The following is a 20,528-nucleotide window of genomic DNA, read 5'->3' as shown; positions in this document are numbered from 1 at the left end:
TCTTATCACTCTTTATTGCTATCCAAATATTAGGGACATAACTACATCTGCATTGCAAATTTATAATTTCGTTTCTGAATGAGTCAAGTATCAATTTAGATAGTCTCTTTGCAATTGTCATAAATATTGAAACATTCTTTAAAACCATTTTTAAAACTTAAATTAGTTATTGTTTTCACACATTCAGTTGTATGTACTCAGCTTTAATGGTAAAATAATGTGTGATCGAATTCACCCCCCTTTTGAGGTGATACCCATCAACAAAAAAATGAAAAAAAAAATAAATAAATAAAATAAATAAATAAAAAAAATAAAATAAATAAAAACATAAAAAATTAAATAAAAAATGAAGTTTAATGAAAAAATACAGGATATTTATATTAGGTAGATAGGATTCTAAAAAAAAAAACAGAAGATTATAAAATTAAATCGCCACTTCGCTAGGATGTAAACTCAAATGGTTAACACTTAAAAAACTGAAGATTTTAATTGGATTCACCCTGTGTTATGCTACTTGATCAGAAAATCAAAGCTATTATATTGAATGTCTCTGTAAGACAAAACTATTTCGCATTACTACAGTTTTCGAATCCAATAAAAGTTAAATTATATATGTTTTCACTCCACTCTACTGTATAAGTTTGTTGTTTATTATCTACACGGTCCATATGGAGTAAATATTGCACAATTTTTCATACACTCGGCATAGCAATACTGTGTTTTTACCTGGTGGTGGTTTTGATGAATAATGGAGGGAGTATTACTATTGGTAGCATTCAGTGATATAGCATGTCCACCAATAACAGCAGATACACTTTGCTGAGGGGTGCAGGCTGCTCCAGTTGTAGGAATACCTATGTTGACTGATGACCGCATATTACTCTGGTGAAGTTGAACAGCTGGTAATATGGAGGTGGTAGGCTGCTGAGGAGCTGAAGTAGGTTGCTGTTGTGGCGTTGAAGGTCGAGGACCCTGAGGGGGCTGTGGTGGAAGCTGTGGTTGTTGAGGTGGAACTGCTGCAGGAGGTGGAGGAGCTTGGGGGCCAAGCTGCTGGAAGCTTAGTGTTTGACCAGATGGGACAGCTATGAATGTTGGACCTGAAGGAGTTTGTATTTGCTGTAACTGCATAGGTCCCTGTGAAGTGAACAGACGTAGTACCTGCAAGTAGATCGGAAGGTAATATAATTATACTTTATGTCTGTAAGATGGATTGAGTTTTGTTCACTTAATTAGAATTACATTTTTAAATCCTAATGCTGTACTTTTAAATTTTTCTTTATGTTCCTAAAGATGTCAGGTATTTCGGAATTTAATAATACAGGGAATCCCAGTCAGGTATCAGCTGGGCCCATACAAGCAAGCGGCAACAGCTGCCGATCTATGAAATACTGGCATTCTCAGTCCATTACCTCTCCACGCAAGGCCATAGTATGACTTTTTTATCAGTCGTAATGAGTATTAATGAGGCAAGAGATGAGCTGGTGACGAATAAAATAAATAAACATGAAAAATATATCTAAAACTGACAACTGTGTACATTTAAATTAGAAAAAAGCTTAAATAAAGTTTCATTTCGGAGATTTGCACATACACAAAAAATTGAAGAAATATTATGTTGCACACGCACATGCACAGACACGCACAAAAAAACTATATTCTCAATGTATTACAAGATGCACACAAATTTATTTGGAAGCTCAGGCATTCAAAAGAATTCCTATTTCACTACTTGATGTTGAGAATTAAATTTACAGATCAATTCATTTCAGTCCATCTTCACATACTGTGATCTGTTCCAAATGATCATTTCCAATATATAGAGTGAACCATAAGTAATGTCACTAATTTCAGGGGGTTATTCCTTGAGATATTAAAAAAAAAGTTTAATACAATTTCACTTGTTTTTGATTCCATTTCGAGATAAAAACTGTTTTATATCAAAGTTTCATAGCGTGTTTTGGAAGGGCCATTAATTGAATTCCCAATAAGCTCAGTCAATTTAAGAGAGCAGTGTATTATGATAATAAATTATTCAAAGAATTTTAGTTTTGTCCTTTAAATGTCCAGAAATTTGGTCTGAACAAATGTAACATTGAAACATTCCTTTGTAGAACAAAAAATTACATTTGTTCAGATCAAATACACTGAAGCACTGAACAATCAAGTTACCTGTTGCATTTGCTGTCGGCCAGCGCTCTGTACAAGCTGTGCAGTTGCAGCACCAGAGATGAACATCGGGTGTTGGTGAGGAGTAGGACTCTTGCCTTGTTGCTGCTGCTGGTTCTGTTGGCTACCCTGAGCAGTGGCAGTGGCCTGAGTGCCTGGTGTTGGGGATCGCAGGATTAACTGCACACCTCCGCTGGGGTTAGGCTGTACTAACACAGGGCCACCTGTTCCTAGCCCAGGTATAACCTGTACCACAAGTATTTCCTACATATAAAAACAGTAATTTCTCCAATACTGAATTTTTCAAGTAATGTATAAGAGATACTGATTATTATGCACTTCTACTGGCATTCATACTAAGAATTTTGTAACACTCTCATTAAAGTACAATTATGCACACTGTTTAAATGTAACTCTATTTAATAAATGTAATACTTTTAACTATACTACAACAGTCATGTGAATTCTGACATGCGTCATTGTCTAAAGAAGTCAGACGTTCACCGAAAAGTTTACAGATAAGGCTTCCAGAACACAAGTGGTTAAAGATAAAGTTGAGAATAAAGGAAAATCTTTACAAATTATTGTGCAGAATTGTATAATTTGCTAACAAATACATAACTATATTATTATTATTATTATTTTCAAGACACAATTACACCACACTATTCAAATTCAGGCTTAGGTAACACAAGAAACATGAAAATATTTGAAGTAATAATAAATAAATTATAATATATTATTTAAAATTACCGGGTTAAGTAGTAGTGTGCCTGCTTGTGCAGCTGGTATAACAGCAGAAGGATTCGCCTGACCAATCACAACCTGTGCAGCAGATGCAGTATTGTGGTGCTGCGTATGGAGACCTGTTCCAATAAACAATCATGTCTCACGTAATGAATATGTCAGAGAAAGCAAAAGTAGTCAATTTTCTTGACCACAAAAATATATTTACAGAAGGGATCATAGCAAAATGTGGATAACTTAGCCATTTATACAAACTTGCAAGAAATAATTTATATTTTTCCGTTGTGCACTTCTGAATGTCCTTACTTCTTATAACTTTATATTCTGAGTCTTGCAAAATGACATATTGCCAAAACTTTTAAATAAATTTCCTCCGTAAATTTGATCTAGTCTATGAAATTCAATGAACTACGACACCATCAAATAATTTTGTGGCAAGATATATAAGTGCACACAATTCACTCTTAAGCTACTGCTTGAGTAATTACCACTTTCCTGTTATATGATGAGTTATTATGGAATCCTCAGAAAAACAGCTTTTGTGATAATTTCCTGAAATAGAAATGCATTGTTCACCTTTATCTGCAATTTCAAATGGAATGGTATTTAGCATGAAACATGGTGTACAGTAATTCTCCCCATATCCACAGGGGATGTTCTGAAACCTACCATGGATAATAGCGAACCCTACAAATATTTTTTCGTTTACATGCCTATAATGAAAATTAATTGACAAATTATAAACAATAAGACATTAGAAGAAAATAATAATAGGCTATTAAAATACAGCCTATGATTTTGTTTCTCGTTTCATTAGGTCCATAATTCACAATTTTTCACTGATAGAAAGCACTTCACGTTGTCTCTTAGTATTTAAATTGCCAGAATCACTACTTTTACATTTCGATGCTATTATTAAAATCGTGATAACACTGTGGATACGCGGAAAAAGAGTAGGCCTACTGTGTATGTGTACAGCAAGAGACAGTAACTCTATGTCAGCTAACAAGAGAACATTCTCACTTCGGGGTCGGAGTTGCAAGAAGCCAATGATACCAGCGCTTTGATGCCTACCTAGGTGATTTGAGGAATATGAGCTGCTAATGGAGCATACAGCTTGAGAAATAAACACATACAGTCACATCTCAGAATTGCTATCTTTGCTGTATTCGGCAATACAATCGGTTTTATGGAATGCAATTCTTATATTTAGTGAAAATGACCATCCGGAGAATGTATAAAATTAAAAGAAAAAATACTTTGACACAATGAGCATCGAATGAAAAATGATTGTTCACAGATATCACACATGTTGATTTCACAGATATCAAAAGCAAAATGCTTAGAGGTTTCAAACCTATCTGGAGGATTTGTAGAAGGAATATTCAATCAAGCTCTTGTGCCTTGGTGACTTGAACTGATCGAAAGTGATAAATATTATTGAATATGAAGAAGGCAATCAGACAATTTTCCTTTAAAGCGGCGGTCTGTAATGGCAAAACAACAAATAAAGCGAAAATATGCCTCATACTGTCGAAAAAATTACATATCTACTGGCTGAAGTCTAGAGTTATTCCAAGAGGGCTGAATATCAGAGTAAGAGTTTTTCCAGCAAGAATAGTTTGTTATAAAACAGTCGAATTATTTAATGCTGAACATGAATTTATCAAAAGTAAGTTATTTTCACAACTGATGGGCCAAAAACAATGTTTATACCACACAGTTAATTCACGTCAATCCATTTTGCAAATCTTTGTTGAAATTACTTACACATTTCCTAGCCTTGCAACTACTTCATTGATACGTGCACAGCTGTTGGAGGAATTGCACTAGATGTTTCTCTCAAAACAAACAATTTTCTTTTTACTGATCTATCGCAGCTAATTTGTGGCATAATGCTATATGAATGGGTAAGGGTATGAATACTACTTGCTTGTGCCTTGACAGATTTTACACCCACATTTTCTAAAGTTAACCGACAGGGCATTTCATACTGAATTCCAGAATGGTCTGCATTCATTATAAATTGCTTTTCATATGACGGAATAACTTTTTTTACTCTGCAATGAATTCCTCTAATTTTGAAGCAATCTGCGATTCATTTTCGATTTGCAGTCGTATTGTAAATTTGGTATTCTTATGGCCTCTAATACAATACTTTCTTTTGAAGTTCAAAAGCCAGCTCAATCCCTATATAAGCAATAGAGAATTTAAAAGAAACTGTCACCTAAAAACGGTAAAGGTCGCCAGATTTAGTGACACTCCCTAATAGATAACATGATGCACGCACAACACATAGTTTGCACAATATAACGAGGTGATATCTTCGTTCTGTGAGAACTCAACTTCTACTAAGAATAGTGTTGGTGACATATTACCACAGTCTATGAATATAGGTTGCAACTAAATTCTAAATTTTCTACAAGATTCTTCATATTAAGATGCTAGGCGCTAAAATAAAGTTGCAGAGGTTAATAGTGGATACGGATTCTGTGGAAAAGGGGGATTACTGTACAAAGTAATGTAGATGCTGATGCTTATGCTGGTTGATGTTCACTCCACTTTATACATTTCGTTTTCCATTAAAAATGTGTTAAGTAAACGTTAGTTACTATCATTTTAAATGGTTATTAACAAAAGATTTTACAAATGAACTGCAGAAGACAAAAACTACAATTCTATAGAGCAACAGAAGTGCACGTATTACACATAGCAGAGTTGGTAGTTCAGAATGAAAATATTAGTCTTATGAAGCCAGAATCCCAAGCAGAAGCTACCCAAATCAAATTGTAGAACATATAAACCAAAGCTTTCCATTCCTTTTCTATATATCCTTTTGGATATAGAAACATTTGAAAAGACACAACTTCATTAAGAAACAACTTTTATCAGAAGGCAGTTCTATCAATTGTGTTAAAAATCCCAAATTGTAGCATAAATTAAGAAATGTAGTATTAACCAAAAATACAGAATCTGGCTAAATAATAAAGAAAGCTTTCCTATCAACTTCATGACGTCCAATTGTTTGAACACCAATACTGATTGACGGTGTCACTTTAAGTAAATGTCACATTTCAACATGAAGTTGTGAGTTAGGAAAAGGAAAAGGAAAAGGAGGAAAGGGAGGAATGAAAGCAGGAAAATAAAAAAAGCTAAGTTGTTCAAATCAAAACATCTTATTAATTTGTAGCTGAAATGCTTTAAATGGAACAGACTGTCATTCAATCTGTTCACTTCAGAACTGTAAATAATAAATAATAAGAGTTAATTCCCCCACCATCTCTTTAACTTCACCAAGCTTTGCTGCAAAGGAAATTCTAGCATTTTAATTTGGCTCCAAGGAGAGCAACCAAATTTTACACTGAAGAAGCATCATTCTTCTTGTACCTGAAATTTCCTACAGAATTTAATGTACCTTGATGTTGAGTGCTAGCAGTTGCTCGAGCATTTGCTGCTATTTTGGTGTGAGAACCACTGGATGGCTGGCCCGATGGTGGCTTCGGTAAGATCTGAGGTGGCTGCTTTGGTTTAGGAGGACCCCCCACAGTTGTGCCAGTTTGCTGAAGGGGCACAGTACCTCCTGGACCTGCTGCACAAATAGCAAGCAGCTCAAGAATATGTGCACAATGTGGTCTTGAAGAAATGATTCTGCCTTTGGTAATTTTCATAATGGTGACTGATTTTCAACTTGAAAAGTCATCTAGGCTGTAGCATCTTACTGAACGCTCAGTGGAGAAAATCTTCTTCTTCCTCTTGTCTTTAGACCACAAACAATTATCTGTTCTAGAAGTATTTACTTCTTTGTTCATCAATAAATAAAGATATAATATGAAATTTCCTTAGACACAATGGACTTCTGTTGAGATAAATGGCAAAAGAATCCATCAGAATGGTGTGTTTACTGGCCAGCATATCAATAAAGTCAGCAACTAAATTTTTGGTACAGGTAAGGAGTTGTCAGATGAAATATATGGATAAATTTTCTCTTAAACAAGAAAAAATTGTTTTACATTTTCACAGCACTTGATATTCAAAGAAAAACAACTGATGATTAACTGTGTGTCTTGGTATGTGGTGCTTGGAGTATTTCTCTCTCGAAAACACCAGAGGCCAACTGACACAAATGAAAACAATTAAGAGCTGTGCTGAAAGAAAGACTTTTCTTTAAATTGTGGTATCATAAACTTCTGGACTGAGATGATTCTGAAAAGATTTTATAGCAGGGATTGAAGTAAATATATTGTAGCTTTGTGTGTTAGTTACTTGACAATGGTGTAGAACACTCACGTAGCTGAATGTAAATAAGAAACAAATCATTTCAAACTTATCTCCGTAATTCACTGTCCCAATCCCAATAGTAACAGTAAAATAGCACGCAAACAAATCTACGGTCACATGTCACTACTTTTGCTGTGCAGTTTTTCTAATGTAAGTGTAAAGTTTCGTGCTATGTTCGCACATAACCAAAAGAAGCAAGCAGCATGCTACTTTTCACGCTGTGCAATCTAAGAACTGCAAAAGCTGCAACAAAATGTTACGAGATTTTACACACACAAGACATCACTTTTACAGATCTGTACAGATTCAACTCATTTTGTGGTTGGATTCCTGATATGTATTTAAAAAATTCTCCTTCATGAATTATGGTAAACTGGGAATATAATTTTATAATATTTTGCAAGTGTCAGCAATTACAACAGACAGTTTCATTTATTTTCTTTACTACTCTTTATTGTATTAAGCCCAAGGAGAAAGGAATTTTTTTTCTAACATTTTCTAATAATTGCACTGTACCACACATAGTTCTGCGTGATAATTAGCACCTTGTAAATTCTGCAAGTATTCTCTTCGTTCAGTTGTTTTCTCCCTCAATAATATACAATTTGGAAACGTCCACATATTATTTATTTTCATCAAAGCAAAATACTAAAGTAAACAGAAAAAATATAAAGGATTAAGGTCGCATTTCGTGGCAACACTACTTGCAACAGCTGATGAAGTTTCAATAAAACTAATATAAAAATGCTGCAACTGCAACAATGGGAATTCTGTTCACATGCACTCCTTTAAAGCTGTATATGCAGCAGGCATAAGTCGGAACAGCTGGTTTGGTAGCCATTACTTTCTGAGTAGCAGTCATTCACACATCCCAGTGTATGAATTGCATAGTATTTTGTACTGCATTGCTGCAAAAGTAGAGATGTGACCACAGTTTAAGGAAAAACTGCAGTAACAGAATGCATAATAAAGGCTGTAGTTACATGCAAGTTATGTTTCCGCATCACTGATTACAATAATATCACGTTATCAGAGTTTAGAGAAAACTCGGAAGTAAGGGGATTGTCAATTAGAATATTAGAACATTAGCACTTTGTGTCTTTCAGTTTGGTTCAGAGTGAAGTAAGAAGAAGTTTCATTAAAATGAACATTATACTACATGTTTCAGAAATTCATTATGCTGTGAAACTTGGTTTGTAAATTTTATTAAAATTTACAGCATTACAAACGCAAATACAACAAATTATTGATTAAAACACAGCCCAAAGCATGCTTTATTACATAATAGTAAGTATTTCAATTCTGAATCGGTATTTGCGTGAACGTTTGTTTAAATGTATGCACACATGCAAAAACATATACATGCTAGAGTAATAAATCTGAGAAAAACACTGTTAGAACTAAGCCACCATGCTGTGCTCTCCCATTCAATAAAAAATTCACTTCTTCTAACAAAAAACAATCGTGCTGCAATAGTAACATGATACTGATTCTGCATGCTAATATTAATCTGCTCAAATGAGTAACGTAGGAGAAAATAGATAGCCATGATATATTATTACTTCTGTAATTTATCACAAAATACAAGTAAATTCTTTGTATATTATCAGCATAAAAAGTTATAAAATAACAAAAAAATTTGTTTGCAGTCAAGAATATTTTGAAGAGTTCATGCATGATGTAAGACAGTTTGTATGCATCATCTCAAAAACTAGGGCAATTGTAAAGGAAACAACATTATTAATTATGTTGCTAGAATGACTTGAATGCATTACTTCTAATTACAAAAATGAAAAGACAATACAAATTATCTATGTATTCACGTGATAATTTAAGTACTGTACATTTCTTTTTAAACATTATGTGAATATATTCTCAAAACTACTTCCTGGAAATGAACTATTTCAAGTTTTGTAAGAATAAAAAATATTTTAAAGAAGTTCAGATTTTGGGAATATTTTCTACAAAGTATTCAATCTGAAATAGTGATAACAGCAATTAGCTTCTCTTTTAGAGCATCAATTTGTATGACCAATTTGCATTATTAAAAAAAATGATATATGGTTAAAAAAATCATTGGCATCACTTCCAAGATATAGAAAATATGGAAAAACTCATGCTAAGCAGTCACTTAATTTACTACGTAACACATATGGTAAATCACACAGAACCCTGACGTGATACAAATTTCGTGTCTCAAATAGAAGACTAGACCATGCATATTACTAAGTCTCATGCAATAATTGGAGTTAAACCCAGCTATAATATGTCCTTTATATATGAAAACAGAATGAAACCATGAACTTTTACCTTACATGTATATTAAAAAACATAAAATAGTTTTAATATAAAATAGAGACATTTCAATGAGTAGTAGTAGTAGTAGTAGTGGTAGTAGCACAGTCTACTATATACAGTCGCGAAGCTCAATATGTAGTAAAAATGCAAACATGGGTAGTTGCCCACCACTAGGATCACTACTATCGCCTCATCATCGCAGATCTCTCTCCTAGCAGACGTCAAAATATGTTACACTTTCGTTGTCGTGTTCTTTTGGAAAAATGAACACCTTCCTTCCATTATTGAAATATTAAATGCATAAAGTTATTTTATTATTTTAATGAAGTATATTAAATTCCACCATAAACTCGAAGATACCTGCAAGAAATAAGTAATATAATTTTTGTTTGTGCAAAACGAACTGAAATTTACTATAATAGCTTCACTCATTCAAGTTTATAGCGATAATTAACTATGAAACCAATAAATATTAATTTGCATTTCCCTTTACAACAATAATAATGGAAATATGAATTAATGGAGTAACTTACGTGTACCGGTACTTGTAGTGTAGGCTTACGTAGTTAACAAAGTGGGATGATGTTAAGCAATAATAATCACACCAGAATTGGAAATAAAACGTGATCAATAAATATTATTGTAACAGACTTTTTCTACGTCTCTAGTAAAGCAACAAATAAAAATAACAACAAAATTAACAGCTATAATTAAAAACACATCCTCTGAAAAAAATAGGCCTAAGCAATAATAATCCCACCAGAATTGAAAATAAAACGTGATCAATAAATTTTATTAAAACAAACTTAATTTTTCTACGTCTTTAGTAACATAACACATAAAAATAATAACAAAATTAATAGCTACAATTAAAAATATATCCTCTGAAAAAAAAAAAAAAAAGTAGACCTAACCTTTATTTCTCTGGAAATTTAGCACCCTAAGTGACAGAACTTTAACCGGTATCTAATGTCCTTTCGGTTAGACTGAAACATTTCATTGTGAAATTTAAGGATATAATGTATTCTAACAGTCACAAAGAACTTCAAAATTAAGAGTTTTGTTTCTGCACAGCATTCTTGTGGAAACCCAGGAACCTTTCTGAATCTTTCGGAAATCGGACAAAGGATAACTCTGGCCTCTTTCTCTTACTGTTGCTACAATTTATAGCACTATAAACGTCTCCTCCTTGTCCCATATTATTATTCCAAATATTATATTTTAGCCATTAACATTTTCATTACAACCAATAACGAACATTTCACAAGCATCAATGTGAAATACGCAACGAGCTAGCACTCGATAGAAATACGACACAGTCCAAAGTCGACCATGGACTAGATTGTTCATGGTCTAGTTTCTAGTTGCTAACCGCTTGGAGCGCTTTAACACGAGATTTGCAAAAAAAAAAAAACATCTCAAGCTTCGCGACTGTATATAGTAGACTGTGGTAGTAGTAATCATCGTCATCATGGTAGAAGTAGCAGTGGTAGTAATAATAGTAGTAGTAGCAGCAGAAGTGGTGGTGGTAGTAGTAGTAGTAGTAGTAGTAGTAGTAGTAGCAGCAGTAGCAGCAGCAGAAGTGGTGGCAGTAGTAGTAGTAGTAGTAGTAGTAGTAGTAGTAGTAATGGTAGAAGTAGCAGTGGTAGTAATAATAGTAGTAGTAGCAGCAGCAGAAGTGGTGGTGGTGGTGGTGGTGGCAGCAGAAGCAGTAGTAGTAGTAGTAGTAGTAGTAGTAGTAGTAGTAGTAGTAGTAATGGTAGAAGTAGCAGTGGTAGTAATAATAGTAGTAGCAGCAGCAGAAGTGGTGGTGGTGGCAGTAGCAGTAGTAGTAGTAGTAGTAGTAGTAGTAGTAGTAGTCATGGTAGAAGAAGCAGTGGTAGTAATAGTAGTAGTAGCAGCAGCAGAAGTGGTGATGGCGGCAGTAGTAGTAGTAGTAGTAGTAGTAGTAGTAGTAGTAGTAGTAGTAGTAGTAGTAGTAGTAGTAGTAGTAGTAGTAATGCCTCTTCAATTGCAGAGGTTATTTAGTGTTGAAATTAAACACAGTTGACAAATGCCTGGCAGATTTTGCCTTGAGCCTTTTCAGGGACAGTATTCCTTTATCTGCAATATATCTGTTTATCTGTGACATGGAACCATCAGCTATATTTCCCTCTTGTAGGAAACCATGCTAGGAATTTTATTGACCTTCAAAATCCATTACCTTCAGTGGGTTTGAACCTGTGAGCATTGGATATAACAGCCAGCATGGCATCTACGATACCACTGAGGAGGATCTTTAACCCTTTCCAGCCCAATGATTCCATATGGCATCATACACTTTATCTGCTCTGAGAATGCATGTAAAATGCCAAATGACTCCATATGTTATCATAGCCATATTCTTAGTTATTTTTGAAGATAGCTGGCACCCCTGAAATCCCGAAACAAAACACTATCGGGCAGCGTTTCTCCTTTGTTATTGTGATGTTGTTGACAAATGAATACAGCCATTGAGTGTTATTTTAGAAATTTGTGTGGAGGTAAGTTCTTTATGCATATTACGCAATCTGTACATAATTTGAAGTGTAAAGGCCCTCTTTTGACGCCTGTAACAATAGAAACGATTTATAATAATAATATGTTGTGCCCCAAGGCGTAGAATATTGTGATTCCAAATGGAATCATTGGTCATTGTCGTTTGAATAATGAATAGACGGAGTCCACCTAACCTCAGAACTGTGTTTATATGTTGTTATACTGCATGCATTTGTATTATATGTTTGCAAATGAGTATTGAATGACTCCGCCATAAGTGAATTGCTATAAATTATACGTAGTTGATTCAATAATTTATAACTATACTGTCTTTTTTTTTCTAAGATGTCGTGTAATAAGAAGGAATTGACATCTACTGAAGTGCTGCCTCGCAAGCCGAAAACATTAACAAATGCTCAAGTGGTAGTTCTCTTAGGCTGGTATTCATAGTCGACACTTTATATCACCACTTTGCAAAGTGACACTTTTGACGAAAGTGGCTCTTTCATATTAGTGATATTCATAGACGATTGAAGTAGTGCACTTCACAAAGTGTCACTTTACGCCAGCAAAGTGTAGACTTACAATTTGGTTGGTAACAGAAGTCCCACAATGCTTTTCAAAACAAGTGAACAAACAATAACAAATTAATGACGTATAACCTACAAATTACAATGCTTGTGATTTCAATTGGGAGCCTAATTGATCGCGCGAGAAAGAAAATATATATTTAAAGTTGTTTTATTTCAGTTTCTAGTTTTTGTTGCCGATAGTTTAGATTATTTCAGTCAGTCAGATATATAACATTTTATTAAAGAGTTAGTGATACTGCTAGTGAAATTAGGTTAGGTTTTGTACAGTACGTAGCTGATCCATTAATTTATATAGTTAGATTAGGTTTTGTACATATCTTTTTCATTGATTTATGTCGCTAAGTTAGATTTTGTATGTATCTGTTCCACTGATTTATATAGTTCGGTTAGATTTTGTACATATCTTCTATTAGTTTATATAGTTAGGTTAAGTTGGACTGAGTAGGTTAAGTTGTGTGTGTGTGTGTGTGTGTGTGTGTGTGTGTATATATATATATATATATAGAGCATTAAATTTATATCGTTAGGTTAGGTTTTATACGTATCTGCTTAATTGATATATCGTGTTATTTCTTTTATTTTCATTTTTGTCTTTTTCGTGAATAGTGAATAAAAGTAAAAAAAGAATGAAATAAACACATTACTACTGCTATTATTATTATTATTATTACTATTTTCTCTCTCTTGTTTCCATTATTGCCTGCTCTTCAGGAATATTGTGAACACCAAATGTTTCTACAATGCAAAACAAAATAGGCCTAATAATATGAGCTTTTCATGGTGAGGTTATGGAGCTTATGACTGCACATGAACTAGAGGCAGTAGATGTATTGCTTACCGGCGTGAAAATATATATTACCGGTATGAAAACAGTAATGATTATATCAACATCAAGATAAATCTTATCTCAAAATACAGGTAGTCAACAAAAATCAAAATCATTTTAAACCCAATATAATTATGGAATCTGCTTAGGCATGTGAGGTGCCTAAGTAGTAGTAGTAGTAGTAGTAGTAGTGATAATGCTAATTTAAGATAGTTATGCCTACATTAGATTGAAGTTAGTTTAATATTATTTAAGTTAAAAAATTCGTTTCAATAATACAAAATAGGTTATAGAGGCATATCTACCTACATACCACTTCATCGAATTGAGGTTATAAATATACGAATGTTACTACAGAAATACCTGAACTAAAATATTATATATATTATTAATGTATGATACATATCTGTAGCATAGAATCTTAATGCAGTCAATAACTGTATTATTGGAGGCACTGGCAAACCTCTATTATTCGTTTTTGTCAACCATTCATCGAAAATATAAGCAATCTCAATAAGTTTCTTTATCAAATCAAAACAGTTTTTTAAAATTCTATATCATTATAAAATTCCACGGAATTATCTTTAGACCTATCCCTAATGTAGCGCTTTCGTACATTGTCCACTAATTGTGCTACCTCTTCCGCACGTTCTAATAAATAATTCGACAACTTCCAAGATGTCCGCCATTTTTCTACAAAGTGTCACTTTCGGCTCAAAGTGTGGTCAGAAATACACTTTCATCCAAAGTGTCGACTGTGCAACGGAACAGTGATACTTTGCGTCTTCCAAAGGACCTTTAATCGAAAGTGTCGACTATGAATACCAGCCTTAGAAGATGTGTCTGAAGCTGAGGTAGAAAAATCAGATGAGGAACCAGACATACCTGATGTTTCAGAAACACTTATGTCACCAGCATCTCCAGTAATTACAATCATCCCTGGATTAGACACTGACATGTTTGAAGTTGAAGAAGAGGAAGTGGAAGATGATGTTCCTTTGGCCCAGCTGGTGCAAAGCAATGTAAGTGAAAATGCAGCAATGCAGGATGTACCAAGAGAACCCACAAGTCATCTTCGTTGGCGAATGAAAGACATCGAAGAAGTGGACACATCTTGTAATGTTGTTAGTTTCTCTGATCCTCCCGAGGATGAAATGACAGCATATCAATATTTTAAAACGATGTGTAAGGATGATGTAATTATGAACTATGTTGAACAATCAAATTTATACTGTGTACAAAAAACTGGCAGTTCTTTGAATACAAATATTAATGAGATGGAACAATTTCTTGGTATTCACCTCATGGCTGGGATTGTAAAAATGCCTAGTTACAGGATGTATTGGGCTGATGCAACCAGATTTTCTCCTATTGCTGATGTCATGGCCAGAAATAGATTTGATAAGTTGAGAACGTACTTCCATGTCAATGACAACAGCAACATGAAGGCCAGAGATGACCCAAATTATGACAAACTCTTCAAAGTCAGGCCATTTATAGACAGTGTAAAAGCCAGTATCCTAGAAACAGAGCCTGAAGAATACAATTCAATGGATGAATTGATTATTCCATTCAAAGGAAGAAGCTCCCTCAAGCAGTATGTGAAAAACAAGCCACACAAGTGGGGAATCAAAGTGTTTGCTCGTGCAGGTACCAGTGGCATTGTGTATGATTTTGAAATCTACAAGGTGAAAGGAACGGTAAAAAATAATTCTGCTCTTGGTATAAGTGGTGACATAGTTGTAAGGCTTTCTGAGGGACTCCCAAAAGGACAAAATTACAAAGTATTTATGGACAATTGGTTCACTTCCTATAACCTCATATGTGCTCTGAAGGAGGTTGGAATTTTATCTGTAGGGACTGTAAGGATAGCAAGACTATCAGGTTGCACTCTCAAAACAGACAATGAGTTGAAGAAGCCCGGACGAGGATCATTCGACTTCAGAACTGAGGCAGAGAAGAACGTCATAGCCCTCAAATGGTATGATAACAAAGCTGTTCATCTTGTTTCCTCATATAAAGGAAGGAATCCAGTAGAAAATGTGAAGCGGTGGTCAGTTGCTGAAGGAAAGCACATAGACGTTCCCAGACCAGAAATTGTCAAAGAGTACAATTGTTTCATGGGTGGGGTCGACTTGCACGACATGCTGGTTGCTCTATACAGATGGGTGGGGTCGACTTGCACGACATGCTGGTTGCTCTATACAGAAGTAATATTGGTGTGAAACGATTCTACTTACGAATCATCTTCCATCTGCTGGACATGTGTGTTGTAAATGCATGGCTTCTGTACCATCGTCATTGCTGTCAAAGAAGAATTACCAAACACAAGCCACTTCTTGCTTTTCGCTCAGAAATTGCTCATGGTCTACTCAAGGCAGGGAAGACAACAACAAGAAAGAGAGGTCGCCCTTCCGATGACAGCGTATCAACATCGAAAGAAGCTACGCCAAAGAGGACCCCATTAGTTCCTAGACCAGTGGACGATGTAAGATATGACACTATTGGTCACTGGCCAGTTCACATAGAGAACAAACAAAGATGCAAACTTTGCATCAAAGCTTATTCAAGACTCAAATGCATCAAGTGTGACAAATCTCTTTGTCTGACCAAAGATAAGAACTGCTTCTTGAAATATCATATGAAATGAGAAGACTTGCCAAATTGTTGGTACCGTACAATAAGTGTGTAGATGTGTTGTCATCATTCAGAATAATTACTTTACCTTCTTTACTGAGAACTGAAATTCAATTAAGTTAGAATTAAAAAAAATGTGGTTTATATTTCTGCATTATTCTATTACTATAATAATATTATGAGTTATGTTCCAATTATTGATATAAGGAAATTGTTGTTGCCTAGTAACATAGGTTACTATCATTGTGTATCATTTTTGCTGTATTTTGTACACTTTCGTATTGTTTATTTCTGAGAATAATGTTACTAATGATGCCATATGGAGTCATCCTAAATTTTGTACAAATAATTCACTAAAAAGCAAAACAACTGTGAATTCATGTATAGGGAACTCTTTTGAAATTAAATTCATGTCAAAATATATATTTTTTTAATTTTCAATTTAATTTGGGCTGGAAAGGGTTAAATGAGGTTTCTAGTAACATGAAATAATATACTCTTGTTTTAAATTGAAATGCCCTCAAGACATTAATTTCCAACAAAAACATCAAAATTTGCTAATAAAAGAATACATAATCACCCACATACCTCTTCAACCTGGCTTAAAGCCCATTGCCTAGCATGATTTCACTGAAATAGTTTTATTCTTACTTACTAAATCAACAATGATCTTAGAAGGATGAAAGCCTAGCGGGCATTTCATACCCATAACAGTACTAACTGCTGTTGCCTTGGCTTGGATTTTGAAGGCCCGGACCCAGGTCTGATCCCTGCATTTAGGCTTGCTTTGGCCAATTGTGCGCCCTATATATGTGAAGACTGTCCAAGTCGAACATGTGGCATTAGTGAATCTGATGCTGAAAGGTGGGTCATCCTACCTCAGCACTGGCAGAGCCAGGTCCCATCCAGAGAAGAGTACCTGAGAAGCCCCAGTGCTCAGAGCACCAAGTTCTTCCTATACTAGCATTGGAAACACATACAACCCATAAGACATTCATACCTACCTATTTTAACTATGCAGATGATAGCCGAAATAAGAGGTAGTAGGTGGACTGTGTTACTTGAATGAAAGTGGGAAATGGAAGTACCCCAAGAAAAACCCTCTGCAACGTTTTCCTCCACTACAAATTTCAACACAAACTGGCCAGAGCTTGTTCATATGGATGTCCAGTGTACCAACACTTGAGCCACAGACATGGTCACAAACTGTTACTACTTTCAGTTCTATGAACACCAGATTACAAAATATTATTTTATCAAGCAAGGGCGAAAATATTTTGTTATAACAAAAACTGAAGAAGGGACAGCAGCAATCGCAAAAATGTAAAAATTTCCATAAGATGTTCGAATTTTTCAAAACATGACAGGAAAGAAGAGTTCGAACCTCGATAATATTAAAAGAATATCATAAAATTTTCAATATTTCCACAAACGGGATCTATTCTCAAGTAACAAATATTCCAAAATAAGTTGGATGAGTCTTCTTGGAGAACCTCCGTGTGCCCAGCCATCATTTCACGAATTCTTCATTTCTTATTCCTTTAGGAGTAGAATAGGAAATATAGAACTACACTGCCATCAAAGCCCATGAATGTCATTCTAATAATCATCATAAACAATATTTCATCAATGAAGTAAGGAAAAGAGATTTTCATATAAAAGAAATAATAAAAATCGAACAAAATGTTGTGATATGCGAATCAAGCTATCTTTATTTAACATCTATTCTTTTATGAATTCGACTATTCTCCTATAATTGGTATAGAAGTTGATACCATATTTCTATGTTAACACAAAACAAAGAGAAAGAAAATAACTAGTTCATTCATTACCTCACTCATGCAGAGTAATGCAAAAACAAAGTTTTATGATATGTCAACTTCGCAAAAGCCTTCCAAATGTATGCTACTAATACATAAAAGAATGTGTAAGTGAAATGGATGCATAAACAGTGTGCATGCATTTGAAACGGGACCACTTGGCAGCTTCTAGTTTCCAATATAATCTTAAAAAATTAAGAGGATTCGAACTGGTGAATTTTTATTTTTTATGTCTTCGGTATGATCACATTCTAAACAATGAACTGTATAAATGTTAGTCCTGCGTCATCTGGATCACTCTCAAATCACTGTTTATACAGAGGCAGAAAAGAGACCACTTGGCAGGGAGTAATGATCCACGTGTCTTATCTCTTTCTCACTGAGTAATGTATGGGTCTGCTACCTGGTAGTGTTTAAGGATGTAAACAACATAAACACAAGATATTATTATGAGGTTGTCTTCTATATTCGTAATTCTATGCTTGCCTGGGAATCTAAGTCAGTTTTTGTTGTATCCATTAGTCTGTGCAGTAGAGTTCGGAAGTTTAAGTAGAAGTAGGAGCCTATATTATTGTGTTATAATTATTGTGGTTTATTTATACGACACACACGGTCATTTTCCATCATGACAGACAACAGGGCCACATCTGAATTTATTTTGAAATCACTAAAACAATATTCACATTCAGATTTACCATCTGAAATAGCCGATGTATTAATATTTCAGTGCTTCTTTGCTTGGTGAGTGTTTTTCATGTGTAGCACAACAGATACATCTACCATATGATTCCCAGCACGTAGGTCCAATCTCCTGTCTTACAGAGTACAAAATGAGTCTGTTCGGTGTTGCCTGTGAGCCATTAAACTATTATATGTGATATCCAAAAAGGTGTAAATACAGTTGTAGCAATGTTACATCACTTAGGCCTACTTGAACATTTTCACTGGGTGACGAAAATGTTGATTTCCATGCAGACAACTGTGTGGGTCAAAATAAAACAGCACTTTAATGAGAAACCTCACGTGCCGAATGATGACAAACAAGAATAAAAGCTGCACAATTTCCTCAGTTCCTGTAAGACAGGCAAAGTTCCAGCCTGATCTTTATTTTGGATGCTGTAAAAGAAAATTTAGCAAGAATGTATGTTGACTCATTGACTATGTTATGAATGTGACAAGAAAAAGCTGTTCATCTATCAATTCTATTGTGCTATAGCAGTTAGAACAAAAACAGTTGTTGTACCAACTTACAACTGGTAGAATGAACTACAGGCAGGAGTGTGAAATATGTCTAATTTGACAAAAATGCTACATTTATTCAGAAAGGATTATCCTGATATGGTATAGCCCTATGTTAAAAAAAATCCATTAATTCAGAAGAAGTAATATACATTACAGCATTATTAATGATGATGTGCCCTCAGACTTCATAGATCCTCCTGAAATTATTAAGTCTATAGGACTTAGCTTAGACCGAAAAATATATTTCTTAAAAAAAAAAAAAAAATAGACCAACCACATCAGGTGTGAAAACGACTCCCACAAAGACAACAAATGGGAAGAAATGAAAACCACCAACACTAAGAAATTCTTTTCCACCTGTGGCTACTGTAAGGAGTTGGAACATCGAGCTCAGATATAATGTGTGCCCAAAATGCAGAGTTGAACAGATACAGCATGAGTTATATAGTTAGTGCAATATACCAGTACTTGGGAAAAATTGAAAAATTTAAACTGTGCATTTATTATTTCAAATATTCACTATATATTTACTTATTTGTGAAGAAAAAAATATTGCGACCAGCGTAACTTTCCAGTAGAACAGTAGATATTTGCGTTCAAACATAACAGATGTTTTAAGGGCTGTACTGTAAAATTGACTTTTCTACATAATGAAAGTTCTCTTTGCTTTTAGACCCTTAAATGCTTTGGAACCAGATTATTCCATTCTTACTACTTCAAATACATATCAAGAAATACTAAAACACAATTAACTCAAAACCTGCCAAGTGGTCTCTTTTCATGTGCACATACACAATTTTTGACAATATTTAGTCAGCAACGGTGGCATGTCTTAAATCCAAAGCAAGCACATTACTAATCTGGCTAATCCTCTTCTGTTCCCTGTCACAGGGCAATTCATGTCTATTAACCTTTTAAAATAATTTATTTTTGGTTTAATAGCCCCTATATGCCACTGTCAACAAATGCAACCACTTTATTTGTTTGAAAAGATAGTATAAGCAATAATCAAATTAAAATAAGGTCTTCCTTATTTACATATAAAATAAATGTAAATTATAAAGCAATCTACTGTCAGCAAATGCAACTACAGTATTTCTGTTTGAAGAGATAGTGTAAGCATAATGAAGTTAAAAAAAGGGTCTTCCTTATTTACATATAAAATAAATGTAAATTATAAAGTACTCTACTTACCTGTTGTAATGATTTGTGTGTGTGCAGGGAAAGTGGTGGTTTGTGGTGCAGCTGTTTGATGATGAATTATCTGAACTAGCTGATGATTTCCCTGTAACATGGTTGTTGAGCCTGGTGGCATCACTGGAAATTGGCCCGTACTAGATAGTGCAAGGCCAGTTGGTAAAGTCTGTTGAAGCATTCAAAATTATAAATCATAAATGAGGCATT

The 20,528-nt window shown here is 34.4% G+C and overlaps 1 protein-coding gene across 15 annotated transcripts in view; it reads right to left on the bottom strand.

Annotated features, from left to right (window-relative positions):
* Positions 1 to 20,528, bottom strand: part of LOC138707703 (mucin-2-like) — a 153,079-nt gene that overhangs the window by 75,398 nt on the left and 57,153 nt on the right. For 13 of the 15 annotated variants that reach the window (XM_069837538.1, XM_069837539.1, XM_069837540.1 and 10 more), the window contains 5 exons: positions 20,319 to 20,487; positions 6,329 to 6,502; positions 2,920 to 3,032; positions 2,170 to 2,412; positions 727 to 1,158 (listed from right to left, as the gene is read on the bottom strand). In XM_069837538.1, coding sequence (XP_069693639.1) covers positions 727 to 1,158; positions 2,170 to 2,412; positions 2,920 to 3,032; positions 6,329 to 6,502; positions 20,319 to 20,487 — 1,131 coding nt within the window. The remainder of the gene's footprint in view (positions 1 to 726; positions 1,159 to 2,169; positions 2,413 to 2,919; positions 3,033 to 6,328; positions 6,503 to 20,318; positions 20,488 to 20,528) is intronic. The other 2 variants (XM_069837531.1, XM_069837537.1) reach the window with 2 other exon arrangements.

The sequence above is a fragment of the Periplaneta americana genome, chromosome 10 (assembly GCF_040183065.1).
Source record: "Periplaneta americana isolate PAMFEO1 chromosome 10, P.americana_PAMFEO1_priV1, whole genome shotgun sequence".
Classification (NCBI taxonomy): Eukaryota; Metazoa; Arthropoda; class Insecta; order Blattodea; family Blattidae; genus Periplaneta; species Periplaneta americana.
The sequence above is the reverse complement of the archived record's forward strand: the minus strand, read 5'-3'. Positions and strand labels throughout refer to the sequence as shown.